At 34.5% G+C, this 27,245-nt stretch overlaps 5 protein-coding genes and 1 long non-coding RNA gene across 7 annotated transcripts; 2 read left to right on the forward strand and 4 right to left on the reverse strand.

Annotated features, from left to right (window-relative positions):
* The first annotated feature begins 22 nt into the window (after window positions 1-22).
* LOC141482618 (uncharacterized) lies at window positions 23-2,512 on the forward strand. Its single transcript, XM_074176199.1, has 2 exons — window positions 23-161; window positions 1,310-2,512. Exons 1-2 carry the CDS (start codon window positions 90-92, stop codon window positions 2,471-2,473), a joined length of 1,236 nt encoding a protein of 411 aa, XP_074032300.1. The 5' UTR covers window positions 23-89; the 3' UTR covers window positions 2,474-2,512.
* Window positions 2,474-8,107, reverse strand: LOC111510802 (malate dehydrogenase, mitochondrial). Of its 2 annotated transcripts, XM_074176200.1 has the most exons (5): window positions 7,725-8,100; window positions 7,233-7,418; window positions 6,121-6,318; window positions 5,824-6,055; window positions 2,474-2,724 (listed from the first exon to the last, which is right to left on the reverse strand). In XM_074176200.1, exons 1-5 carry the CDS (start codon window positions 8,025-8,027, stop codon window positions 2,510-2,512), a joined length of 1,134 nt encoding a protein of 377 aa, XP_074032301.1. In that variant the 5' UTR covers window positions 8,028-8,100; the 3' UTR covers window positions 2,474-2,509. The 2 variants fall into 2 exon arrangements, with proteins under 2 accessions (XP_074032301.1, XP_074032302.1); XM_074176201.1 differs by lacking the exon at window positions 6,121-6,318 and having other exon boundaries at window positions 7,725-8,107.
* Window positions 8,108-8,798: 691 nt separating this feature from the next.
* Prx5 (Peroxiredoxin 5) lies at window positions 8,799-10,235 on the reverse strand. The gene is made up of 3 exons (XM_023166749.2): window positions 10,061-10,235; window positions 9,798-9,932; window positions 8,799-9,173 (listed from the first exon to the last, which is right to left on the reverse strand). The coding sequence occupies exons 1-3, from the start codon at window positions 10,160-10,162 to the stop codon at window positions 8,850-8,852; spliced, it is 561 nt and encodes a 186-aa protein (XP_023022517.1). The 5' UTR covers window positions 10,163-10,235; the 3' UTR covers window positions 8,799-8,849.
* Window positions 10,236-11,928: 1,693 nt separating this feature from the next.
* Window positions 11,929-12,989, forward strand: LOC141482621 (uncharacterized). The gene is made up of 2 exons (XR_012465617.1): window positions 11,929-12,125; window positions 12,754-12,989. It is a non-coding gene; the product is annotated as an uncharacterized lncRNA (long non-coding RNA).
* Window positions 12,990-14,250: 1,261 nt separating this feature from the next.
* Rsf1 (Repressor splicing factor 1) lies at window positions 14,251-16,470 on the reverse strand. The gene is made up of 2 exons (XM_023166752.2): window positions 16,316-16,470; window positions 14,251-15,963 (listed from the first exon to the last, which is right to left on the reverse strand). Exon 2 carries the CDS (start codon window positions 15,957-15,959, stop codon window positions 15,411-15,413), a length of 549 nt encoding a protein of 182 aa, XP_023022520.1. The 5' UTR covers window positions 15,960-15,963; window positions 16,316-16,470; the 3' UTR covers window positions 14,251-15,410.
* A 1,969-nt stretch (window positions 16,471-18,439) lies between these two features.
* On the reverse strand, window positions 18,440-25,405 carry MED17 (Mediator complex subunit 17). The gene is made up of 6 exons (XM_074176203.1): window positions 25,096-25,405; window positions 24,719-25,041; window positions 24,191-24,550; window positions 22,122-22,544; window positions 21,275-21,712; window positions 18,440-18,764 (listed from the first exon to the last, which is right to left on the reverse strand). Exons 1-6 carry the CDS (start codon window positions 25,182-25,184, stop codon window positions 18,484-18,486), a joined length of 1,914 nt encoding a protein of 637 aa, XP_074032304.1. The 5' UTR covers window positions 25,185-25,405; the 3' UTR covers window positions 18,440-18,483.
* Between the last annotated feature and the right edge of the window lie 1,840 nt (window positions 25,406-27,245).

Here is a 27,245-nt window from a genome sequence, read left to right on the forward strand (position 1 = left end):
CTTCACTTTGACAGTAGTTTGACAAGATCTTTTCGTGATTCCGTCCAAGTGGAGGTTCTGGATCTTCAAAGTGAAATTTAAGAGTTGACATGGCCTATGCTTTGTACGAAAAACCGCAACTGAAGTCTCCGAAAAATGTACAATATTACCCTGAGGAATATGTAAGTACTTTTTCAACTGATAGGTTCGCTTTGGTGCAACAATAGTTTAGTCAGTCTCTTATGAGAAAAAACAATGCTATTTTTTATATCAATAGTGGATAATAATCTCCCCAATTTCCCAGAATTATTCCTTTACAAGCCCCTATTCCCATTTTTGTAATATACCTATCTTTGGCTAAATTATACTTTATAGGATACTCACGGATTTTCGAGATTTTTTCATGGATGAACTACATGATGGTAGGAATTCAGAACACTTTTAATTTTTTGTCGGGCTCAAGTTTGTATGACGTCATATTTTACCTTCTTTTAAAAGCAATAAACGATTGCAATCCACATATTTTTTTATTTAACACAACTTTTTCCATATCGTCGCACCTTTTTTAATCCCTTTTCAATCACTCATTGCCGAGTTTCCTGAAATTAGAATGAAATTCCATAATTTGTCAGGTGCACACAAATCAATTCTTATAAACTGCATTAAGTTTCACTATTCGGAAAAACGTTCCTTTTAGAATTTAGAGGTCAGGTTAGATGTTGAAGATACATAGTTTTTGAAATTCTAAAGTATCTTAAGTAAGGTTAGACTGAGTTAGGTTAGGTCGAGTTAGGTTAGGTTGAGTTAGCATGTGAGGAATTACGGAATTTGAGTCTAATTTCAAGAAACTTGGCAATAAGTGAAATAAGTGGATGAAAAGGGATAGAAAAAAGTGCGATGATATGGAAAAACATGTGTTGGATAAAAAATATGTGAATTGCAATAGTTTATTGTTTGAAAAAAAAGGGAAAATATGACACCATACAAACTTTGACAGGCTATATCTCGAAAACTAATTGAGTCCGACAAAAAATAAAAAGTGTTCTGAATTCCTACCGTCACGTAGTATCATCACAGAAAAAATTGCGAAAATCCATGAGTATCCCATAAAGTAGAATTTTCCCCTATCTTTTCCAATAATTCGGTTTATTTTTGTGGACCACAGAGCAAGTTAACCTTTTGAAACCGACATAATATTTTTTCCTAAATACACTTTATTGTACCAATTTATTTGTTGTTCTCGGTATGAAAAACATACAATTTTCTGGGTGCAAAATTAATTTTGGTTTGGCAGTTTCGTTTCCATTCTAATATTTGGATCGATTTTCAGGATTATTCCAATTATTACAACGTTGGAGGATTGAAACACATCGATACAACAGCGTCAAAGAAAAACAAGAAAATCTTACCCTCCATAGAATATGAAAATGAAAGAAAATGCCCGATATACATCCACCAATTCAACAAATTCTCCAATCTTAGCATAACCAACAACTACTCTCCGAAAACTTATAATAATTCAACTGTTGTAAAACAGCCGAATTCGAAAATAGGCAAACCGAAACACCCCAAGCTGACTCTGGATAAGTTGGAAGAAACGTATTGGGCAACTTGGAAACCCAACAAGGAAACTAGAACACCAAAAAGCCCAAAGATGAGGAGTGAGAAACAAGCGAAACTAGAAAATAAACGCAGGAAAAACGAAACGGAACACGTTATGAAATATTTTGAATCCCTCGATTTTCCGAATTCTAGTGGATCATGTTTGCATGGCCCGGAAAATTCTAGTGAACCGGTGGACTCGTTAACGAACACTCAGGAAATACAGACCGACTATTTGCCTCCGTTGATGACACCGGATTATGTTAAACATTTGGACAGTGTGATTTCCATTTCGGAGAAAAAGAAAAAAGCTACAAAATCGGAGATCAGTTACAAATCACAGATCAGTAACAAGACACAGGTCAGTAACAAATCGCAGATCAGTAACAAGTCGAAGATCAGTAACAAGTCACAGATCACTAACAAATCGCAAGAAACAATGGTTGAGAGATTCAGGGAATCCCAGGTAACTGTAATATCTGCTGAAGATAATGTATCCTGTGAGACTATTTTCAAAGATGATTTAAATTCGAACGAAACCCTACTAAGTGAGGACTTGAGAAGCTCAGGCACGTTAGTGAAAGAAGATGACTCGAAGGAGCTGAATACTTCAGCAAAATCTTCTGAAAAGTCCATGAAAAAGCTGCTGAATCATACGGATTCTTTCATAATCCACAGAAAGAAGCAAGACGAAATCAGAGATGTCGTTCAACAACCCAGGTGCATAAAACTGTATAAAAAGACGCCGACAACTTTTCTGAAGGGGGGGTCCTATCCGCTGAAATCCTGCATAAAGAAAGCATCTACGGAGAAGGGAAATTTCAGGTTGGGAGCACCTGGAAGCCCGTTGTTTGTTACGTCTAGTTCTTTCAATAAAAAATACTGCAGATGATTAACAGTGCGTACAATAAAAATTTATTCGTGGAATTCATACATGTTTTTGTACTGTTCTTAGACTCTTCTCGGCGGTGGTCTCACTGACTGCCGGGGCTGGAGTGTCTTCTGTTGGGGGTACGACTTCCCCAGTAACGAAGGATTCGCCCATTCGGATATGCTCTCTTATTATTATAGCGGCTTTCTTTAAAAGCGCAGCTTCGTCTCCGCTTATTTTGGGCATGTGACTTGACATTATGCCATGGCGACCTGCAATTTAAAATCGGTCAAAAAGAACCAGGTAAATTGCATTCATTTATAAGCAATAGCCAGTTCGACCTTCAGTCAAAACAACACCCACGATGCTATCTATTCTTTGTTATACAATGTTTATGGAAATACTAATAAAAAAGATCCATCATCAGCAGTGTTCTGTGACTTTGCTGATGCCTTTGACTGTGTAGATCATGGAATACTGCTGAAAAACCTCCATCACTATGACATCCGTGGAATTACTCATAGATAGTTCGAGAAATATCTCACAGGAAGAAGTCATATTGTGAAAACTTCATCATCCTCATCAGGAGGCGAAATAGAAAATGGAGTATCACAAGTTTCAATACTGGGACCGATACTTTTGTTGTTATACATAAACGATTTAACAGCTAATGATATTGAAGGATATTCTAAACAAACATCTGAAGCTTCACCTTGTTGTTTATGTAACCATTACATTACTCTTTTGATTTGTTTCTATTTCACAATTTCGTGTTCATATTTCAAACATATAATGATAAAAAAATATCTCTGAGATTGATCAGTAGTTTCCCCCCAGAAACGTGTGGTTTTCAATCTCTGTATTTTCTTCTGAAACGATGATTATTATCTGTAATCGATATTTGAATTTCAAATGAAATTATTTATTTGTTTGATGTAAATATCATATCTATCTCGAAAGTTTATTTGAATATATGAAATTTCACGTATTTTTCTTTTCAGAATTACCCAATTAATCGAGTTATGTGCGCCACTGTCGGTGGAGTGGCAGTCACAGTCTATCGCAGGTCTCCTCTTTCCCCGTAACCCGCGCCATCGTATCTAGCAACTTCTACAATCTGTGTCGTAGATACCGATTTGCTGAGTCCTTTTATTTTTTTACGTCCATGACCAAAGTTACTCTCATGAACCAAGATTGCGATATTTCAATGATGCTACATTTGAATGAAGTAAAGCAAATTCAAATCCAAGATAGAGTGGATGTAAACATTGACATGCCCTACGCACGTGATACTGAAAATCCCAAGAATTGGCCAGGGTCGTATTCAGAACCAACATCTTGTTGATCGCAAATGCTATATCATACTTAGGAAAACTTTTTTATAATAACGAGTGAAATGCACCAGTTTTGCTGTTTAACGGGAAAAATGCAGATAATATGTGTAATATGAAAAGATTTTCATTGGATTTTTCACAGCGCACTCAAGCATTATATGAAAAGAGACGTAATTATTTCTGTAGTGATAATTTTTATTTTATATAAAATCAAAAGGAATATTAATCAAAATTATTCAAATGGATGAGTTTGTCTCTTCATCAGTAGTGTCATCCTCACCAATCTGAATTATCAGTGGCTCAATTTGTGCCTCTATTATGTTATCAAGCTTCCACATCTTTGTCTCGACTTCCGATATCACATGCCGAACACACTTCTCCCATGTCTCAGCTGTTACTCTTTTCAAAGCCTCATCAAAAAGTACTTTGAGATCTGCAAATTTGAACGTGGTGTTATGCTGAGCTACAAAATTCTTCACATCCGCCCATATTAACTCGATGGGATTGAGCTCGCAGTGGTATGGAGGCAGGCGAAGGACAATTTTGTTTTGGCCTGCTGCCATCTCATCGACTATATGTTTTTGGTATTCAAGCTTGCACTCCTTGACAATTTTTAGTAGCTGGTACTCTTAGCATTGAGTCTTCAAAGCTAATATTTTTTAATCGCAGCCAATTTTGGATTTCAACCTTCTTTGAAGACGTTATCGGAATCTTCTCTAACCGTCGCGAATGATAAGGTGCATTGTCCATTACAATCACAGCATTATCCTCCAGATGGGGTAGAACTTTTGAAAACCACTGTTCGAAAGATTCACCGTTCACCGTATCACCGATTCGTGATAATCTCCAGTTTTCTTCGACTTGAAACATCACAGCCCTTCAGCAACAAACCCATTCTCATTGCCGATGTGACAAATAATAAGCCGTTTTCCTTTGCCTGAAATTATGAAGAGGTATGTAAGTGAATAAAACAAATACGAGGTTTACTTTTTATATATTGAGATTGAGGCAGTTCTTAATATAAATATAAGTTTACCTGATGGATTTGTTAATCCGGTGGATAGTCCATCTAGAAAGGCCCTCCTAGATGAGGTCACAGTTTCATCGACCCATACTTTAGGGATAGTATGACCAGCATTAACTCAGGTTTCATCCATATAATAAATTGTTCTCTGTTGTTCCCTATAATATTTAATTTTGGTCAAATACTCTCTCCTCCATAACACAATTTCCTCTCTATCCAATAATAAACTATTGCACCCTCGTTTTTTCCATACAAAATTCAAATGTTTCAATACTTTATGGAATGTTGACCGCTTAAAACTTGGCAATAAAACATCTTCATTTATTTCTGTGAGTACTTTGTCTATCGTGGGTATTTCATTTCCGAAAAAGTACTTATGCACTTTCCTCCTGATTGCATGTTTATCAGCATCATCTATTAATTTTATAATGGTTTGACGATTCTGATTTGTATTCGGTTTGGAAAATGTATGATTTTGTTTATATTCTCGTAAAACATTGTAAATCGAAGCGCAACACACTCCAATTTTATCTGAAACTTTCGATACGACTTCGTCGACAGTCGATGTCTCAATTTCTTCCATCTCTTTCTTGAACACATTTAAAATCACTTCTTTCATCTCAACACTCAAATGTCTTTTTTTTTATCGTTTCCTGGCTGGACTCAGAGGATAGCTCACAGTGTCATCAGCAGTGTCTGGACATCTTGGAAAACAATTTTAAACAATATACAATAACGCACGCCACACAAACACGAAAAAGACTGATTACAACCCTGTACTGGTACCGAACTCATACCAAGAAGGCGAATTCGCCAATGAACGCTGCCCTTTCCATCTGACACTGGGCGATCATGTGAACATCACGCTTCGGTTTTGTTTTGTTTGACTCTATCTTGGATTTGGATAGACTTTAGTCGGAGATGAAACCCATTTCAGAAAACAATGGTTTCACCATTAAAAATACCGGGGCATTGAAAAATAGACAACACACTCTATTTTTAGATTGTCGCACCTAATCTTACGATGGACGTCATATACGGCAAAAACTGTCCAATATGGCCAGTTTGTCGGACAAAAGCACACTCGACACAGTTCGTTTCTCCTTTGAAAGCTTTCAACAGGGTGTTTATGAAACGAGAAACAGCCAGCGCTGGTGATAAACACACAGTCCCACAGTCTGCGTATAACTTCAGTACATCATCTTCGCTGTTGCCAATCAATTGTTGCACAGACCCAGGACATTTCTGAAATGAAACAAATGAAATATTTTGATAGAACTTCACGCTTGGGACTTCAATATAAACCCTACCAAATCCAATTCTTTTGGCCTGACTTGCGACAAAACTGCCACCACGCAATTTGTACTGGAGCCTCCAACAACTGGGCAGACTATTTCGGAGGCACCGCGTCCAGTTGCTGCAGCAACTTGGCTATTCGCTCTCATCGAAGTCACGTTTGTTATTCCGATTATTTTCCTGCTGTCGTACAGTCCCGCTTTCTTGTATTCCTATACAAAAAGATGGGAAAGTTTTTGAAAAATCACATTACCAAAACTTTTCAGATTCTTTTGAATATTTTCACTTGCAACATAGACAGTAATATATAGTGTATTTTTCATAAAGCATTAGATGTTAATGTAATAAACATAGTCCTGGAATAATCCGACATAACAAAAAATAATCATTTTGGGAATGGTATATTCATTTCTCTATATACACTCCTCAAAACCATTAAAGGATCACTTCTTTTTGATGATCGTGTACGAGAATAAGTTTAATGATAAATATAATAACATGTCTTTGCTGTTTACCTTCAAAACAGTCCCATTTGGAGGTGGATCAACAATGGTGTGGGGTGGAATAACATTCAATGATCGTACATACCTTGTAGTCATCCGCAAGGGATCCCTGATCGCCTGCAGAAGCAGAGAAGGTCACTCTTTCATTTTTATGCACGATAACGCCGTCTCTACGCTACAGGGATCGTGGGTCAGTCCCTATAAGCCCACAATATCGCCACTTTGGGGTGGCCCGCTTGCAGCCCGGACCTGAATCCCATCAAACACGACTAGGATAAACTGAGAAGAAGCATCTGAAGCCGTCAAAACCAACCCACCATTTTGGATGAGCTGGAAATCGCTCTTCGAGAACGCAAAAACAATTTTTGTTTACTTTTGATTTCAATAATAATTGAAGGGTTTTGATTTTGGTACTTCTTTAATTTTCCCACGTATACCCAATACACAATAAAAAATTATTCAACAATTTAGCATAGATTTGGTAGACATTTGCATTGCTTTTCAAAATAATATAAATAATAATAAGTCTTTTGCTGGTACAAGCTCATAAAGAAGTGATCCTTTAATTGTTTTGAGGAGTTTACTTTCCTCTTAGTAAGGAATTTGTAAAATACCTACATTACCTCAGTTATCACCGGAACCAAACCCTCGATAGGAGGTTTGGAGACGCAGAAAACTCCTTTGGGGTTAAATTCGATCATGTTTAGGGCTGCCATCCTTACATCATCAACGTTTTTCTCAAACAGTTGTTTGGCGGTTTCTTTGTGAGATTCCTTGCAACCACCAACAGCAACAACGATATCTGCATCCTAATAAAAATAAAAACTATGTGAATATTCAGCTCCGAAGGAAGTTTCGAAGGAGAGGCCTGCTCAAAAAGTGGTTAGACCATCACTGAAGATGTGCAGTTAGACCTTTGAACTTTCCAGATCTTGGTAAGTACATCAGAACTGCTCCTGTTTACATCTAATGTGTTAAACCCTTGTGGGCATTACCTATTTAATGTTCTAGAATTGTTTTATACAGTTCAAAAAAGGAAGCGGAAGTAGTATCTAACAGTAACAGTAGGTAATGTTTAGTGTTTGCCTATCTACTGATAAAAACATTGTACTTACTGTGATGGCATGTTTTAGTACAGCCTTCCCTCCGAAAGATTTAATCTTTGTTCTGGTATCGATGTGACTCAAGTCCTCAGCTACTGCACATATGTTGTTGTTCTTATCGTAGAGGCGCAGCTCCCCAATGAAAGGATTTTGCTTCAACAGGAGAGCTATATAACGTCCGATTTTGCAATAGGCATCTAGAACTGTCACGACGTAACCTTTTTGGCGAAAAGAGTTAGAACAGTGTCTTATGTCGACATAAAAAAGTGATTTTGCGGTTTTCTTAAAAATATCTGATACTGTAGGGGCAATCATGCTACTGGAATTTTATATGTGAGGAGTTGTCAAAACTGACAGATTCAAATGCAATCGAGCTACAGGTCCCCACATTTTCGGTGAATGTCAAACGCATGATAAAGTCCGACACAAAACGATAAGTTTTATAGAAAAAGAAGAGTTCAATTCTTTAGTGAGTTGTGATATTAATAAACAATATTTCCATAATGTATTTGTATAATTGAGTTCTCTCATTTGCCCATTTGAAAGAAAGAATATAGGGTATTTAATTAAACTCTTCCTATCTTTAATTTTGAATTAAACAAAGTGTGTGAAATATTTTTTAACATAAGCCGTTTCTGCATATGTCGATGCAAATATTGCGAATTTTTAAATCTATTGATTTATAAACATTCCAAAAAGATGGTTTTGAACCTAGCTCTTCAAAATGTGAAATGTAAGACATAGTTTGTAAACATTGAATACATTTTCTCATTGAAAAAAAACATGTCTATTCTGTTTTATATATTTTTAAAGCTCTTCCCATTTGTCCCATATAAAGCTTCGGAGAACCACATATATATATATATATATATATATATATATATATATATATATATATATATATATATATATATATATATATATATATATATATATATATATATATCTTTTTCTGTTGAATACTGTATTTTTTGTGTCATGTTGAATTGTTTTCTAGTTGTCATATATTTAAATCGGCGAATATTTTTCCATGAGCTTTGGAGAAGGGTGATAGACGGGTCATTATCACAAAATCAAACTGCAATATATTATGGAAGAACAATCATTTATTCATTTCGAGATTAACTTATAACCTAATTACAACTTGACTTTATCTGCGAGAGAACAAGACAAACCCGTACCGTCGGGTTCCACTTGCAGAGATGTAATTTTTCCGTCTTCGATGACCATCGAATACCTCTTACTCCTAATTCCGCCCAGCGGAGGAATGTCGACAGACAAATCTAAAGCCTTGGCCAATGCGGCCGTTGGGTCGGCCAGAAGTCGCACTTTTCCTGCGGTGTTTTGGTCCTTTGCCCAGGCCGCCATAACGAAGGGGTCATTGACTGATACACAGACAATTTCTGCGACTCCCTGGCTCTTTAGTTCGTCTGCTTTCTTTACATACCCAGGAAGATGAGTCTGGAAAATGAAATTGTTGATAGATTGAAGTTTTAACTGAACATTCAATAATCCTCACATGTGCAAGTATTTATTTCTTTGGGATACTTTTTTTAATTAAAAGAACTTATCGACAGGCCTCTTAGTAAAAACCCTGAGGAATGCACAATTATTTTTATTTATACTAATAAATTTAATTTGCCGAATGCATGATTATTCTTATTGAAACACCTTAGAAATTTTAATACAAATCCATTTTATATTAAAAAAACCGTTCTCTTTTCATTTACATCCCATCTCATGTATCATAATCAAAATGAAACAGTCATGAAAATTTCAGCTTTACTCAAAATAGCTATTTTTCAAATTATTTCTTGAAAACTACACAACATAAAAAATAAACAGTCCAACTCTGGCTAGTCTTTTTCTGACCTATCAAGAAAACAACAAACATCTCGGAACTTAGCGACTTTGCCCATGTACTATAACCAATTGAAAATGACTGATGACTTTTCAATTACAAATTACACAGTATCTGTGGCATTCCATGAAACTGGTAATTGTTTGCTTGTAATTACCCAAGTCGTAACATTGAATGACTTTCATGACTCGCTAATTTATTCCAAGGATGGTTTTTCCACTTACCTTGGAGCAGCCAGGCGTAAAAGCTCCGGGAACCGCAAAAAGGATGACTTTTTTTCCGGCAGATAACTGGGCCAAGTTCACCTTGTTCGTTGGAAGATCTTCATACAGGTCAACATTTGGAACTGAGTCTCCCTCCTAACAAAAAAAGAAATACATCAAAATATGAATACAAACAAAATATTCATGTTTGTAAAGTACAGTCTTGGCCTGCTATTTACAGTTATGTAATTAATGCCTAATATCGTAAATTTGTATGCACTTACTTTAACCATTTTGATGACTGTGGTCTGCAAGTATCTCTGGAAATATGCACTAACCGGTTTTTTCAGCTCAGTGGACAGAATCTTTCCAATACTAGTAAACATTTTCCGTAGCAAACGCTTTTATATATAACTCTTACCTCTTTGTTCAACCAACAGTCTAAGCAGGTTATTTAAACAAAGAACGAAAATATGACATTGATCGTGGAAACTTCCACTGTCAGATGATATTATCGAAGATCGAAGTTATTACATTGGGTACTTCAATCTTATACACGTCTAAAGGTTAGTCATATTCAAAAATTTTCACGCAACGATGCTGAGCTAGTGACGTTAGCAATGGTATGTATGTTCGTTCACTGAAAATATTTAAATATGTGAATTCAAGTCTTATGGGGATTTGAAGTACCCGCAAAATGTCAATATATTATAATCATGTAGTTATGTACAGTTCTGTCAATTCGTGCTATCGTCATTGAAGTTTCCTATCCAAAATTCTGATCAGTATATAATTTATACTCTGTTTAAATCCTCCATATATACTTTCAATATCAGCAAACTTTGGAATGTTGTTTTATTATTCATATAAACACAGCTAAGCAATTCTTTTTATATTTATATCACAACATGATTGTCTTTCATTTGTTTTCTACAGTGACTCTTTAAAATGATTTTTTATAAAATTTGTTACGATTTAGTCAAGTAATATATTCACAAAGCTGGGCAAAGTTTTTCCAGTCGATATTTTAATTTACTCTCTCGCTCTTTACATATTATTCAATGGCTCTTCTAGTCAATAATTGACTCCGCCATCTTGCTCGAAGCATTGCTGCCAACATGAGTTTTTTTAATATTTTTTTAATAGTGGTAATCCGAACCATCTGGTCTGGATACTGGCGTGAATGAATGGGGCCCTCACTTCAAATTTTTGATAAAATTTTCACAAATTGATTGACTTTACACAATGGAAAATCACAACACAAAAAGAAGCGATAGCACATGGCATCCGCGTACCTTCTTTGTATATGGAGGTTATCGGCACGTTCGACCACTTGCGGTATTTTTTTTTTATTTATCCGTATCATAATTTGGTAAATGCCATTTATATGTATGGGAATACAAATTGAGTAGTCCTTTCGATGTGTAAAATACACTTAGGACGCGAGCGTTCATAGAAACAGAAAATTCTATGGGAATACAAATTGAGTAATCCTTTCGATGTGTATAATACACTTAGGACGCGAGCGTTCATAGAAACAGAAAATTCTATGGAAATACAAATTGAGTAATCCTTTCGATGTGTATAATACACTTAGGACGCGAGCGTTCATAGAAACAGAAAATTCTATGGGAATACAAATTGAGTAATCCTTTCGATGTGTATAATACACTTAGGACGCGAGCGTTCATAGAAACAGAAAATTTAATGGGAATACAAATTGAGTAATCCTTTCGATGTGTATAATACACTTAGGACGCGAGCGTTCATAGAAACGAAAATTTACTGGTGAGGGCGTTATATTATTCGAAAATTGCGATGATAAAGTAAATCGACAGAAACGTGAAATAAGATTTTCGTATAATTTCACTAGAATAATGAAGTAAATTTCGAAAATGCAATGAATATATAAAAAATGGGTATTTATTTAGCAAAATTCCAAAATACTAGGTACTAACTTAGAAATGAGTGTGACAGTTTTGCCTTAAACTGTCTCTTGCAGTGGTCTACGGAAATTATACTAAACAGATGAGAAAAAATGATGATAAAATATATTGAATCACAACCTGACAGAAAAACAAGAAAAACTAACTATGGAATAACTTCAGCTCATTAAAAAATAACAAATTCTAGTTTACAGCAAAATCCCAGTTTTTATTTCGTTTTTTTCTCCAGCAACAGTTCTCTTTCGTAAAGTAAGGGAATTCGAAGATAATAAAATTCAATCAGTCAAACGGTTCTGGTCGAATACAAAAATTATAAAATAATAATAAACCTACTCCTTACTGTTTTTTGGGTATATAAACTTTCACAATCTGAAAATTGAACGAAGCTAAATAAAAATGAACGGTAAGAAGTATTGAGTTCTCCACAAAAAACTGTCTTTCAAATAATATTCAATAAACCTAGTTCTATGTTTTGTACTGGGACATATACCTATAATTTCAACTACCATCATCAAAACCGTCTCAATTCACTAGAAATTAATAGTTTCATGTCCTGAAGACCTTTACTATTAGTTTTTCTTCGATATACTCACTTGTTCTTGGATTTACTTTTATTATTCTTCCAGTGATCTAACATCCAATTATAAAAATCAACTGTGGAGAAACCGGGTTTGTCTGGTATCACCTTATAAACTTATTACTAGAATAAAAAATACTAGAAAATCAGCTTCAGGTAGACACTATATAAACATACTTCTCAAAGGCCTTCGACAAGTTGGACCCCACCATACTCATTTCCAAACTCAAATAGACTGGTTTCAATTCAAATCTGCTGAAATTCTTTTATTCCTATCTCATGAATCGGCCCCAGTTTGTTGAAAACAGGGGACACAAATCTGATGAATAAACCAGTGGCCCTTGCGATGAAGGGTCGAATAGACCCTTCATGAATGTATTGCTATTATATGTATATATTTCCTATTCAACACTTTCATCCTGTTTGTACAATACAAGTTTTTTTTACAACACAGGATTTGTTAAGTCATTGAGACGCCTGAAGATGCCATAAACACCCGAAACAGCAGACACTCTGAAATTCACTGTGCCAACTAAAAACATTACCAGAGACTCCATATTTTACAAAGGTGGAAAAATGTACAATCATTTGCCTATGGAAATGACCTCCAATTCAGGAAGTTAGTCAAACAATTTCTATCTGATAGACTCTATTATACTTTGGATGAATATTACTGACTTATTACGCATATTTTTATAAAGCATATTATTATTATTGTGTAGCGAAACACGTGTCACGGTTTTGTAAACTTTTAAGTGGCAAACTCACAATGAAGTGTTTTTTTTTAATATGTTACAATGGATTCGTTTTCACACATTATAGTTATGTACCAGTCCTGTGTATATTTTTCAATTTCACAATATAATATAGACCATTTTGAAAGATAGTCTGTATTAGAGAGAAACTTCTATACTTCACATACACACCTTTGTGAAATCTTTATTGGAGAAGTTGAGCTCAAAAATGTCTTTCCCAACTAGATGCCACGAGAAAACAGATTTCATGAAATTGTAGGCATTAGCAAAAATATCAAATATGCAAATTGACAAAATTTCAAAACGCCAACGTTAGAACATATTAAAAAAAACACTTTAATGTGAATATTCCACTTGAAAGTTTACAAAACCGCAACACGTGTTTAGCTATACAATATCATGATACACTTGATATTTTGACAGTGCCCTCGTTGTACTTCTTGGGCTGTTTCGTAAAAAAATATCCATACCTGTTTCCCAGAAATAGTTGTCAATATTCGAATAATATGCATATTAACACCAGACAATGTAACGAACTAGCTATTCCCAGCCATAACTAAACATATTATGAGAAAGGAGCTTACTATCAGGCAATAAAAGCATATGGTTCTCTACCGAAGGTATTTAAAAATATCAGTCTTCAAGAAGTTAAGTGATTTCTTACTTGAGACATAAATGCTACTATTCGTTCAACTGCTGGCTAATTTGAAATTTGTTACAAAAATCATTGATAAAAATAGCTATGTAAATATTGTTTATCATGAATATTTTTGAAAAACTCTTCAATTTATATAATTTTCAACTGTAATTTGTCGATGATGATACATTAAAATCTGCCAATTTTAAAATTGGTAATTCCAGGGTAAATGAGAATTAACTTCTCGAAAGTTTGACTTTTGCTGTGTCCACTTGTAGATCGTATCGCAATAAAATTATTATTATTATAATTATTATGTTTGATGGTGGTTGACAATGTATCGTGGTGTATTTCATCAGTTCGGACTTCATTGTCTAATATATTAATTGATTTGAAAACCCTGAAATGTTCTCATCATATTTTTGCCAACGTTAGTGAAAACCTCAGTGTTGACCATCAACCTATTCTTTTGAGAGATCCTCAAATTTGTTATGAATTACATGAATTTTCGGCTGCGAAAATTTCAAATAAAGAAAGTGAATAATAAATAACACTAAAATACATGGGTATATCATTTCTGAATTTTATTTCATGTTTAAATACAAGTTACAGTTGAAAATCTGCAAATCAAACATACATTCCACAAGAAACAAATTTCTCAAGTTTTCACTCGACTGTTCCAAGAAAATAAAAATGTATTACAAAAATCAGTGGTTCCGTTACAAAAATATGTACAGAATGCAAAATCAAGTATTTTATTCGAACAATAAAAAACCGAACAGACCTCAAAATAACATATTTCAATATATCTGTAAGACGTTCCCTACCAACCTCCTTGGTACAACAACTTTACAAGTACATTAGATTGTGTTATTCCCAGATCCAAACTTAAAATTAAAAATAAAGGCAAATCATTCGTTTCAACAGCACTCGCTAGTCAGTTTTGAAAAACTTTCATTCAGACCAAAGTACTTTTAATATAATAATTACAAATTTTCATTTTGCTGATCGTGAAACTAAAGTAAAAATTTGGCGTGTCCACTTATTTTCAGGGACAAGTCATATCGAGTCAAAACTGTTGAAAAACGGACCATTTCAGGAACACTTTTAGTGACTAACTCGTGATTCGACACCTACTTTAACGATCGCTTGCTACGGACTTTTCCATTTAAAATATTTTTGAAAGTAAGTTCCAAATGTTACCATCACTTCAGTTGAGTAGTCTCTATATGTCTTGAGGTGAATTTATTTACATTTGATCAGCAAGTAGCACGTAACAGTTACGAGTTGAACTCGTCACTTTCCAATTAACACGTTTACGCAGAAAAATCTACAATTATCAAGTTACGAGAAGAAGTTGACCACCTTTTCAACTTTCTCACTTTAATTGTAACAGATTATTCAGTTCTAGTTACATAAAAAAATCTAGTTGATTCCAGCATTGGTTAAGTTAGATTTTTTTATAATATCCACCAACAGAATTAATAAAAAATCCCCTGTAAAAGTGGCATTGGGTTTCACAAACTGTGTAGTATAACAGTACAGTTTGTTGACTTATTAGTTCCTGAAATATAACGTATCGCCAAGTTTTAATTTCAGAGTCGTGCTCACTGGATAACAATACACAGGTCCAATTAAAAACTAATGCGAGCCATTGAAACAAACATCTACCAAATTAAACACAGTTCATTAACTTACAGTCTACTTCTACGCTAGTACTTAGTCTCTACGCCTTGGCGGTCCGGAATTAGGTGATCTTGAGCGGTACCTATCATCGAATCTTCCTCCGCCGCCTCCTCTGCGACCTCCAAAACTATCTCTGTTGAAGGAATCGCTTCTTCTGTCGAAGTCTCGCCCTCCGAATCTGCCACCTCCGTCACGTCTGTCGTAGCTCGACCTGCCGCCACGGCCACCTCCATAACCGCCGCCGCCGCCTCCATAGCCACGGCTGCTGCCTCCTCTGTATCCTCCACCGCCTCCTCTGCCGCCGCCGCCACGAGGTCCGCCCCTACGGGACCTGCCCCTGGCGATCTCTACTCTCAGTTTTGAGCCCAGGAAATCGGTGCCGTTCATGTTATCGCAAGCAGTTTCTGCGTCCGTTAAGCTGTTGAATTCGATGAAAGCAAAGCCTGGGGGGTTGAAAGCCACCCACACGGAGTTCAGTTTTCCGTACTTCTCGAATTCTCCTTCGAGGTCTTCCTTCTTGACGGAGTCGCTCAGGCCCCCGACGTACACGCGTGCCCCTCTGTCTCTGGAGCGGTCACCCATGGTTCTGTGGAACGTAGAATTTCGTAGAAAATTGAAAAATACACATCAGTCGTTTGGGCGAATACGTACAAGTTGTTTTGGATAAAGGGTAAAGGTAAATGTGTGATAATGTTTCAATTTCTTAAGCATGGCAATAGTATTCAACGAAAATGCGGAGAAACAACTTCCCATATTGCCACGCAACATTTATTATTTGAAGCAATTCGAAAATTCAAAATGTCGGTGCACAGCAGAGCGTCGATTTTTATGGAAATGTAAGGTTGATAGAATATATTCGCAGCCAAAACGGTGATTGGAATAATAAATACTAATTACGAAGGATTCGTAGATCGAAGAGCAAGTTTACATGTAGTTACCCAAGTTCGATGCGTAGATTCGTCGAAACGTAGATGTTTAATTGGTCACACTAATTCAAGGTTGTTTGCACTAGTCGATGAACACGGAACCAAGAGAATGAAAATGAGGCAACTGAAGAGGATATAAGAATAAGTGGGGGGGGGCATCAGTGTTGCCACCCACTTAAAATATATTTTCATTATTCTTTCATTTCCGCAATCGAATACGTAATCCATATTAGGAAGTATACTGCTATTTACATACCAAAAAAATCTATTCATTGTGAAAATATCATTCAAAACGCTATCGTTTCTGAACCATACAATAATATTCTACATAATTCACTATGCAACTGTCACTCTGATATTCACCACAATCTGACAACATCCATGTCGTGAGTCTCACAAAATACGTCACAACCGGTCAAATCATGATTGAAATAGTTTACAAATCCAATTTTATTGTTGTCCACTTGAAGATTGAAGTTATCTTAACGCGAGAAAAATATGACTTTAATATAAATTACAATTCAGGCATGAATAGCATTGAAAATGATTATTGATCTGTTGATTTTATTTTGACTAGGCTTGGCTTGTGGTAGACTTTAAAACGAGGGAATTATGCAGATTGGTCATTCGTTGTTGCCAAATTGCAAACACTTTAGCAATGTTTTTGTGAAAAAAAATTTCAATCAATAATTTGGATTACTCATTTCGTGTAAATATCTCAAGGTCTATTTCGAAATTGTTTCAGAACATACATGAGCCGAACAAAACAGCACACATATAATTGTATTTTTCCAAATTTTAGAGTTTCACTAGTATAGGTTCCACAATGGACAACTTTTTCTAATTCAAGTCACTGTATTTTTAATGTCGTTCTGTGGTAAAGAACAGTAAATTTTGTTTGTGACTTTTTGTAGATGCTTTTCAATTTGTTGATTCGTTATCTGATAAACATATTTACTGTTTGATCATTTGCAGAATGAGAAAATCAATGTCATAAATTACGTAAATTGAGTTATGTTCGAGTGATCAGTCTCCAAGAGAAAGCGGCTCATATATCAAATGTCACTTTTTCTGTGTTACCAACCAAATATTTTGTAGTAAAAACAACACTAATTAGTACCAGTTGTTAAAATATATTTGTACATTATTGAAAATAAACGTTTTCGAATTTGAATTTTAGTTACCGTTTACATCCAACACAACAGAAAAAACCTGAATTAGTTTTCAGATTCATGGGAAAATTTATGTAATCTTAGAGATAGCAAGACCGATTGAAATAAAGACATTTAAAATTGGTAAAATTGTGATTTTATGCATACTCGATTAGCAAGATTCTTCTTCTTCTATGTTTGATTGATGACTTGTTTATTTTGTGGTAATTTATGATCACTTTAATGAAATGAATGAAAACACTTTTGTCTAATTAGCAACTACCGGTAATTAGACAAAAGTGTTTTCATTCTTTCATTAAAGTCTTCTTCTTCTTTTTATTCATGGTCTTTGCAAGCGATTGCATTTATGAATTCCCTATATGAAAGTTACAGTGAAATAGTATGCAAGCGCTCCACTATCAAAGAAAAAAGTAAGAGTTTAAGTCAGTATAAGAAAATAAATATATCCAAATAAAATCTCGAATTATTCAACTATCTATACAGTAGATTCCGGTAAATGTCTGTCGGAAAACAACTACTTCTCCGGTTAATACCACGGTGGATATTGATTCGCGAGACTAACCTTTGTGAGGTAACTTGCATTAATGTTTGTCAATATCAAACATGGTATTAGCCGGGTGAGTAATTGTGTTTCGGCAGACATGTACCAGAGCCTATGGTGTAGGTAGTTTGGGACAGATGATTATTTCAAGATTTCATTTTGAAATCTTCTTCAGACGTGGTTTGAACATTTAGAAATCATATAAAAGGGTTACCGGTTTATCTGTATTCTTGGAACATTGATGAGTTTCTCAATCTCAAATTTCAGTATTAAATCATATAGTATATTGCATTTTTAAATGTACTTTGTCTGTGTATGTATTGTTATATTGTTGAGTCTCTCCTGAGGATGCAAAATTCATTATAATGAGATATTATGTAGATAAATTGATTAATTACTCTGTACTGTAATAAAGCACAAACATTTCAAACAACATTTATTCCTTAAATTATAAAAGTCTATTCCATTCAAGAATTGCTCGTCAGGCTAGCCATGAGCAGCTCCATTTTATGTAAGAAATTCCTTCCTTCCATCTTATCTAGCCTCACGTCTCGGAACTGCCCCCCCAGATGCTCCCACTTCCTCTCCGTCACCAAACGACTAGGGAAAAAGTCTGTTCGAGGAGAGTGGGCTACGGATACTTGTATGCCCGCTTGAGGTTCGCACCTCACAGCTATGATTCTGTCTCCTGTCGGGGAGGACAACAGACACGAGCTGGCGTTACCGAGAGGCTCCACTGCGCCGGTACCTAAGGAAAAAGATACAATTTTTATTAGAAAAAACGATAATTTTTCATCAAAAAATCACTAAGACCTAGTAAGGTGTGTGAATGAATATTCTAACAAAAAAGAACATTAACATAGCATAAAAGAATGACAACTCATTTAATCTGAGCATGATCTGATAAAAAGACTACTTACAAAAGAGAACATCAACATTTCATCTGATAAAAAGACTACCAACAAAAAAGAACATTAACTTAGTATATAAGACTGGTGATTTCTTATTTTATCTAACGATGATCCGATAAAAAGAGGACATTAACATAGCATAAAAGAATGACAACTCATTTAATCCAAGTATGATCTGATAAAAAGACTACTTACAAAAGAGAACATTAACATAGCATATAAGACTGGTAACTCTTTATTTTATTTGACGAGCTGAAGACTACCAACAGAAGAGAACGTTAACATTTCACCTGATAAAAAGACTACCAACAAAAAAGAACATTAACTTAGTATATAGGACTGGTAATGTCTTATTTTATCTGATGATGATCTGATAAAAAGAGAACAATAACATAACATGAAAGAATGACAACCCCTCATTTAAACTGAGTATGATCTGATAAAAAGACTACTTACAAAAGAGAACATTAACATAGCATTTAATTCCTTAATTTATCTGACAAGATCTGATCAAAAATACTACCAAAAATAGAGAATATTAACATAGCATATAAGACTGGTAACTCTTTATTTTATTTGACGAGCTGAAGACTACCAACAGAAGAGAACATCAACTTTTTACCTGATAAAAAGACTAACAACAAAAAGAACATTAACTTAGTATATAAGATTGGTAATTTCTTATTTTATCCGACGATCTGATGAAAAGAGAACATCAACATAGCATAAAAGAATGACAACTTATTTAATCTGAGCATGATTTGATAAAAAGGCTACCAACACAGAAGAGCATTAACTTAGTATATATATTTTATCTGATGATGATCTGATAAAAAGAGAACATTAACATAGCATAAAAGAATGACAACTCATTTAATCCGAGTATGATCTGATAAAAAGACTATTTACAAAAGAGAACATTAACATAGCATATAATTCCTTATTTTACCTGACGAAATCTGATCAAAAAGACTACCAACAATAGAGAATATTAACATAGCATATAAGACTGGTAACTCTTTATTTTATTTGACGAGCTGAAGACTACCAACAGAAGAGAACATCAACTTTTCACCTGATAAAAAGACTAACAACAAAAAGAACATTAACTTAGTATATAAGATTGGTAATTTCTTATTTTAACGACGATCTGATGAAAAGAGAACATTAACATAGCATAAAAGAATGACAACTTATTTAATCTGAGCATGATCTGATAAAAAGACTACTTACAAAAGAGAACATTAACATTTCATCTGATAAAAAGACTACCAGTAAAAAAGAATATTAACTTAGTATATAAGACTGGTAATTTCTTATTTTATTTGATGATTATCTGATAAAAAGAGAACATTAACATAGCATAAAAGAATGACAACTCATTTAATCCGAGTATGACCTGATAAAAAGACTACTTACAAAAGATAACATTAACATAGCATATAATTCCTTAATTTACCTGACAAGATCTGATCAAAAAGACTACCAACAAGGGAGAATATTAACATAGCATATAAGACTGGTAACTCTTTATTTTATTTGACGAGCTGAAGACTACCAACAGAAGAGAACAGTAACATTTCACCTGATAAAAAGACTACCAACAAAAAAGAACATTAACTTAGTATATAAGATTGGTAATTTCTTATTTTATCCGACGATCTGATGAAAAGAGAACATCAACATAGCATAAAAGAATGACAACTTATTTAATCTGAGCATGATTTGATAAAAAGGCTACCAACACAGAAGAGCATTAACTTAGTATATATATTTTATCTGATGATGATCTGATAAAAAGAGAACATTAACATAGCATAGAAGAATGACAACTCATTTAATCCGAGTATGATCTGATAAAAAGACTACTTACAAAAGAGAACATTAACATAGCATATAATTCCTTAATTTATCTGACAAGATCTGATCAAAAAGACTACCAACAATAGAGAATATTAACATAGCATATATGACTGGTAACTCTTCATTTTATTTGACGAGCTGAAGAATACTAACAGAAGAGAACATTAACATTTTATCTGATAAAAAGACTACTAACAAAAAAAGATTATTAATATAGCATATAAAAGACTGGAAATTCCTTATTTTACCTGTCGATGATATGATAAAAAGACTACTAACAAAAGAGAACATCAACATAGTATATAAGGCTGGCAACTCCTTATTTTATTTGATGATGATCTAATGAAGATACTAGTAACTAAAAGGTTTCACATGCTTTTGCTTTTTTTTTAATGTATAAGGAGTAACCATGAGTTAGTTAACAAACCACAGTGGCCTAATAACTTATAATTATTATTATTATTATTGAACAAATGAATCTCACCTAAATGCCCCGAATTTCCCAATGCCTGCCAACCCATCGTCTTGGCCAGAGCCTGCACCGCGACGATCTGATGCTGGTTGATGTGACAAAAAATCAAATCCCTCAACTCCTGCGGCTCGTAGCTCAAGTTCATAACTTTGCCGTCTTTGCAAATGCACTTCAGACTCTTCTCTCCAACGTGGATGATGAGAGGCGTCCGACAGACGGCGTCATATCCGTGAGTCAAGATGTGTAATTTTACACAGGACTGCGTAGGGCTGTTCAGGGTGTTCCAGTGGGAAGTTATCAAGGGGTCTTTCACTTCCTTGGCTATGGTGTCTAGGACGTACTCCGTGCGCATGCGCATTATGAAATGCTGGGCTTGCTGCACGATTTGGTCGAGAAGGGTTTGAGACTTCGTCATTTCTAGGAGCTCGTATCTGTCTGCTGCCATGGGACCTGTCGAGAAAATTGAGGTTACCTTCTCTTCAACTGACGGCATATGTTATTGTCTGATGGAATTTACGAAACAACTATCCTGCACAACAGAGCTGTAAAACACTATTATAGACAAACATTTACACAAACTACAAAATGAATCAACGTGGATCAATAGGAAACTGTTCTACTGGATAGACTCAAAAGTTCGCAGGCTAACACAGAGATGGCGCTGCTAGTATTGAATCCATAAGATTATTAGTTAACCCTAAATTTCAAAAGAAAAGTGCACAGATTTCACAGCTGTTGGACTATTGATTTGTGGGATTGACCTCCAGCAACTTTTTTGATTTGCTAGCATTGTTTTTTTGTACTCATTTAAAAAAAAAATATTCATTTAACGAAACTTCAAACTCTCTCACACACATACCTGCAATCATCCTTTTCTTGGAAGGACCCAAAGGCCCTGTAGCGGGATGAGGAAACGGATGATGAGTATTTTTATGATGAACCTCTCTCAACAACTGATGCAGAGAATGCTCCAGAACATGATCGTGATCGCTCTTGGACAGGGCGGGGTTCTGCTGCTTCTTGTCGCCTGTCGTGGAATGCCTCAACGCGATTATCAACTGGATCCCAGGCAGGACAGTCGCCATTATCTGGTTACCGACTACCATGTGCGGGATGGGGGCCTGTAGTTGGACCGCCTCTTTGGCCAGCTGGTTGAACAGCTCCTTGCAGAAGAGAACGTTTTGGGCGGCTTCTAGTTTCTGTTGCCAGTGCATGTCTGGGTTAGAGGGAGGCGGGCCGGTGCCGAGGAGGTTCAGGTTGACGCTGCAGAGGTCTTCTTGGTCTAGAATATAAGGAGAATCAAACTTCACTCTCGTATCTTGTACATTGATCATTTCAGTAAAATAGTTTTTGCACACCTTCAAACAAATCTACTACTTTATTATTGTTGTAGTTCTGCTTCCCAGGAAAAATACTTCTATACCACCACAAGGCTCAATTCTCGGGCCATCCTTATTGTTGAATGAATAATAATTTTTTTATTTGATTCATTTGAAACGGACAACTCCGCTGAACATTCTGTGCTCGAAGAACTTAAAACTTGAAATTGATTTTATTTAAAGTGCTCCGTAGATTTAAAATTTACTTTGTATATAGCGTTTTGTAAGTTTGAAATTTATTCCATTTGAAGTGCTCTGTAGATTTACAATTGATTTTATGTAGATTTACAAATTGATTTTTTTTATAGTGACTTGTACATTTACAACTGATTTTGTTTATAGTGAGTGCTTTGTAAGTTGTTTGTTTATAGTTCATCATAAGTTTACAATTGAATATATTAATAGTGACTTGTACATTAACAACTAATTTTGTTTATGGTATATTGTAAGTTGTTTCTTTATAGTTCATAGAGAGTTTACAGTTAACGATTTATATATTCATAGTGACTTGTACATTAACAACTAATTTTGTTTATGGTATATTGTAAGTTGTTTCTTTATAGTTCATAGAGAGTTTACAGTTAATGATTTATATATTTATAGTGACTTGTACATTTACAACTAATTTTGTTAATACTGTTTTGTAAGTATTTCGTTTTGTTTACAACTGATTTTGTTTATAGTGCTTTGTAAGTTGTTTGTTTATAGTTCATCATAAGTTTACAATTAAATATATTAATAGTGACTTGTACATTAACAACTAATTTTGTTTATGGTATATTGTAAGTTGTTTCCTTATAGTTCATAGAGAGTTTACAGTTAATGATTTATATATTCATAGTGACTTGTACATTTACAACTAATTTTGTTAATACTGTTTTGTAAGTATTTCGTTTCGTTTACAACTGATTTTGTTTATAGTGCTCTGTAAGTTGTTTGTTTATAGTTCATCATAAGTTTACAATTGAATATATTAATAGTGACTTGTACATTAACAACTAATTTTGTTTATGATATATTGTAAGTTGTTTCTTTATAGTTCATAGAGAGTTTACAGTTAATGATTTATATATTTATAGTGACTTGTACATTTACAACTAATTTTGTTAATACTGTTTTGTAAGTATTTCGTTTACAACTGATTTTGTTTATAGTGCTCTGTAAGTTGTTTGTTTATAGTTCATCATAAGTTTACAATTAAATATATTAATAGTGACTTGTACATTAACAACTAATTTTGTTTATGGTATATTGTAAGTTGTTTCTTTATAGTTCATAGAGAGTTTACAGTTAATGATTTATATATTTATAGTGACTTGTACATTTACAACTAATTTTGTTGATACTGTTTTGTAAGTATTTCGTTTTGTTTACAATTGATTTCGTTTGCAGTTCAATCAAGTTTACAATCATTTTGTCTTTATACTGACTAGTAGGTTTTGTTCATTGCGAATGGAAAGTTTACAATTCTTTATAGTGATATGTTTGTTTGAAACAGAGTATCAAGTCTATATTGTATTGAGTCTATAATTATATATGATCTACTCACCTTTTTGGCAAAGCACCTCAATGTATGCAACACCTTGCAATTCGGTCGGTATTGAAACTCTAAGAGCGCTGTTAGCCTTAGGTGGGGCAGGTCCACCTGGTAAAGGACTACTTGGTGGACTATTGACCTTTTCTTCGTCTTCAGCTTTTGTTACTTCAAACGTACCAGTTTGCAGATACTTGGAACCCGTCGTTCTATAGCTGAGATCTCCAATGATCGTGTTGGATACCTTCTTCAATCGCCAATTCTGCCTCAGCCTCAAGAGTTCTATGTGGAAGTCTAGAGTTGTTCGATTTCTGGCAGCTTCTGTTTGGGAAGTCTTCATTTTTTCTGCCCCGGCAAGAAGTACGCTAGCCGCTCCTATTACAATATGATCAAACAATTTAAAATTGATTACATACTGACGTAGCGTGTCTGGAGACTGTATCACAATAACGTGATTTGCTTTTTGTCAAATATGTAATGATTCAGGACGTAGATATTTTTCATATCATCCTATACTGTAGAGTTCTGTATAGTTAGTCTTACCTGCAAGTGCCTTCTTTCTGGCATAAATCTGAACCATAGGCTTTGTCTCCAGAGGCTCCTGCTGCACAGGATCCAGAACAAGATAACGTTTCTCTTTAGCAATAGCTAAAACGTCAGCCAACACACATATTTCCTGTAGTGCACTCCTCATCTTGGTTCGTACTGAGTCCCACGGCCACAGTGAAGACTGAAAAGCATCTTTACTGTCTGTGTCAGATTTAGAATCTTCATTGGATTCTTCTTTTCTTATTTCTAGATCAGATAGCTTACTGAAGTCTATTTTTTGGGCGTATTTTGCGAGGCTCTCGGAGAGTGTCAAAGGACTAAAAGCAAAAACATTAATAAAGAGGAATAGTATTAGTCACACATTTACTTACGGTTGATAAACCTCAGTTCCGTCAAAAGTGATTTCTTGAATTTGATTTTCAATAGGCGCTTCTACCGATATATTCACACTGTAAGACATTTTGACTGAGATTGAACAGTGTACTAGATTAATAAATGAATTATATCATTAAACAAGTTCTTATATATGATATTCAGGTAAAAATGAATGATAGGATACACCTAACATGTCAATATCTTCTCAGCTAGTTTTAGATAAAATACAACATAATATTTATTGTTTACTATTATTGTGAGCTGACAACTATATAACCTAAAAGAGCTGAGTAAAAGAGTGTCAAGGGATAAATGACATAACTGACAAATAACATTAATGACTTGTGACAGGCAGTGTTGTTATTTAGGAATTTTCAATTGTGCACAAACTATATACTGTGCGTTCCACTAAGCGCTCACAACGATTATGCTCATGACCGCAGTTTTTCCCGTTCCCCTTGCTTACGAGCGTTACTGTTGTAAACATCAAGTGAATGGATTATGGAACGTTTTGGGCGTTGATGTAAACATTCCAAATGGCAAGGTTGAAAAAATGAAGTAGGTAGAAGTTTTAATGAGGTTACGTAAACCTTAACAATAAGTTTCAATGATCGCAAGCTGACTTTATTTATATTAAAAAAGAAGTATATATTATTGAACAAATTGAATTTGAATGTAATCAAAATGTCTTTTATTGCAATCGGAGATTTGTAGATGCTTCGCAATAGTGCTCCGGAAACTGGTACAGATGGAGAGTGGAAGGCAACTTTACAAAATTATAATCATGAAAACAAAAAACTCAGGCCATGTATTATTGATTATGAGAATATATTTCATCGTTATTCAGATGAAGAATTCAAAAGTCATTTCAGGTACATGATTTTCTATCACATATTATAAAGTGCATTTTAAAAATGTTATATCTAATTTCACACTCAGATTATACTCTAAATTATTGGATATTTTCATTACATTGTGTGCAGACAATCAAGGAGTTGTTTCAAAATCCTTCAAGTATACCTTTCATATAATTTCAGTTTTGATTTCATTAATAATAATTGAAAAAATTGTGAGTTATTTTAATTTCTAAAATAAAAATCATCGCTGCGGGGCGACTTCATTGATTCCAGTGGTGCTTTGCTTTTTCAGCTGCAAGAAAACCCGGAAAAATTATGAAAAATGAAGATTAAATCTTCTTATGTTTTTATACCACTTACATTTGTAACTGACATTACTACAATTTCGTCCTAACAGGACAAACTGACAACATACGTTCCGACTACTTCTCATTTCCTCTCATACAACTAAAGAGTGAAGTATTAGTACAGAATACCTTACATAAGAGACACTCATGTGGCGAAAATTTGATGTTTAGAGGTCAAGTTTTTGTGAACTATATTCTGTTTCCGAGGTGTTAAATGTAATTTATAGCGGTAAATTTAAGTTATTTGATGCTTATCAAACTTCAATCAAACTAGTTTATTCACCATATTCGAAGTCACTAACCCTCGACGAAATTTTTAGGTTGACAGTTGACGATCATGGTTTCTGTTCCGTGCTGAGCATAAGCGCGTTCCTCTCCTAAGATATAATTATGAGTTCTGTGTTATGTCGGTGGTTCTGTGATAAAGTGGCATCAACCAATCGGACAACTAGACTTGAAGCGAATTTTTAAAATAAACAGGAAAATTCTGATGGACTGCTCCAACCAATGGAAACGCGCGAATATTTCGAATGGACGAATAGATAAATCTACCGTATCAATCGGTGGACTTACCGATGAATTTGAGAACTCATCTTTACCTATAAACGTCTTGGTAAAAAAAAATAATTTTTTTTGATGAAAACAGTTGTAGTAGGGATAAAATAAGAATAATCCGTGGATAGACGAGATATGGGAATAAACAACTAATACAGTTTTTTTGAATACATTAAAAGATGTTGGTTGTTCACGAAGCAGTTAGGAGAAGAAAATGCGTGTTTTTGATAATCATTATTTGGTTGTTTTGAGTTTTAATATAAATTTTTATTCTTCTGTGTCGTGGTAACTATATACTGATCGATAGAGAATTTTGAACTCTATGGCAAAAGGGTAGTGATTCAAATGACGCTTGTTTCGATTGAATTGAATATCTATTCACTGAGA

This window comes from Leptinotarsa decemlineata, unplaced genomic scaffold (assembly GCF_025532065.1).
Source record: "Leptinotarsa decemlineata unplaced genomic scaffold, Ldec_3_MD MMD2_tig00001621_RagTag_RagTag, whole genome shotgun sequence".
Taxonomy (NCBI): domain Eukaryota; kingdom Metazoa; phylum Arthropoda; class Insecta; order Coleoptera; family Chrysomelidae; genus Leptinotarsa; species Leptinotarsa decemlineata.

Excerpts from the sequence above, each read along its gene's own strand:
- LOC141482618 (XM_074176199.1), top strand. The coding sequence starts at position 90 with ATGGCCTATGCTTTGTACGAAAAACCGCAACTGAAGTCTCCGAAAAAT. Across the intron at positions 162-1,309 it reads AATATTACCCTGAGGAATAT|GATTATTCCAATTATTACAA; the intron begins GTAAGTACTTTT and ends ATCGATTTTCAG.
- LOC111510802 (XM_074176200.1), bottom strand. The coding sequence starts at position 8,027 with ATGATTGCCCCTACAGTATCAGATATTTTTAAGAAAACCGCAAAATCA. Across the intron at positions 6,319-7,232 it reads TGGTTCCGGTGATAACTGAG|GAATACAAGAAAGCGGGACT; the intron begins GTAATGTAGGTA and ends CTTTTTGTATAG. Across the intron at positions 6,056-6,120 it reads GGCCAAAAGAATTGGATTTG|AAATGTCCTGGGTCTGTGCA; the intron begins GTAGGGTTTATA and ends GTTTCATTTCAG.
- Prx5 (XM_023166749.2), bottom strand. The coding sequence starts at position 10,162 with ATGTTTACTAGTATTGGAAAGATTCTGTCCACTGAGCTGAAAAAACCG. Across the intron at positions 9,933-10,060 it reads CAGTCATCAAAATGGTTAAA|GAGGGAGACTCAGTTCCAAA; the intron begins GTAAGTGCATAC and ends TTTTTTTGTTAG. Across the intron at positions 9,174-9,797 it reads TTACGCCTGGCTGCTCCAAG|ACTCATCTTCCTGGGTATGT; the intron begins GTAAGTGGAAAA and ends TTCATTTTCCAG.
- Rsf1 (XM_023166752.2), bottom strand. The coding sequence starts at position 15,959 with ATGGGTGACCGCTCCAGAGACAGAGGGGCACGCGTGTACGTCGGGGGC.
- MED17 (XM_074176203.1), bottom strand. The coding sequence starts at position 25,184 with ATGTCTTACAGTGTGAATATATCGGTAGAAGCGCCTATTGAAAATCAA. Across the intron at positions 24,551-24,718 it reads CAGAAAGAAGGCACTTGCAG|GAGCGGCTAGCGTACTTCTT; the intron begins GTAAGACTAACT and ends ATATTGTAATAG. Across the intron at positions 22,545-24,190 it reads TGAGGTGCTTTGCCAAAAAG|ACCAAGAAGACCTCTGCAGC; the intron begins GTGAGTAGATCA and ends CTTATATTCTAG.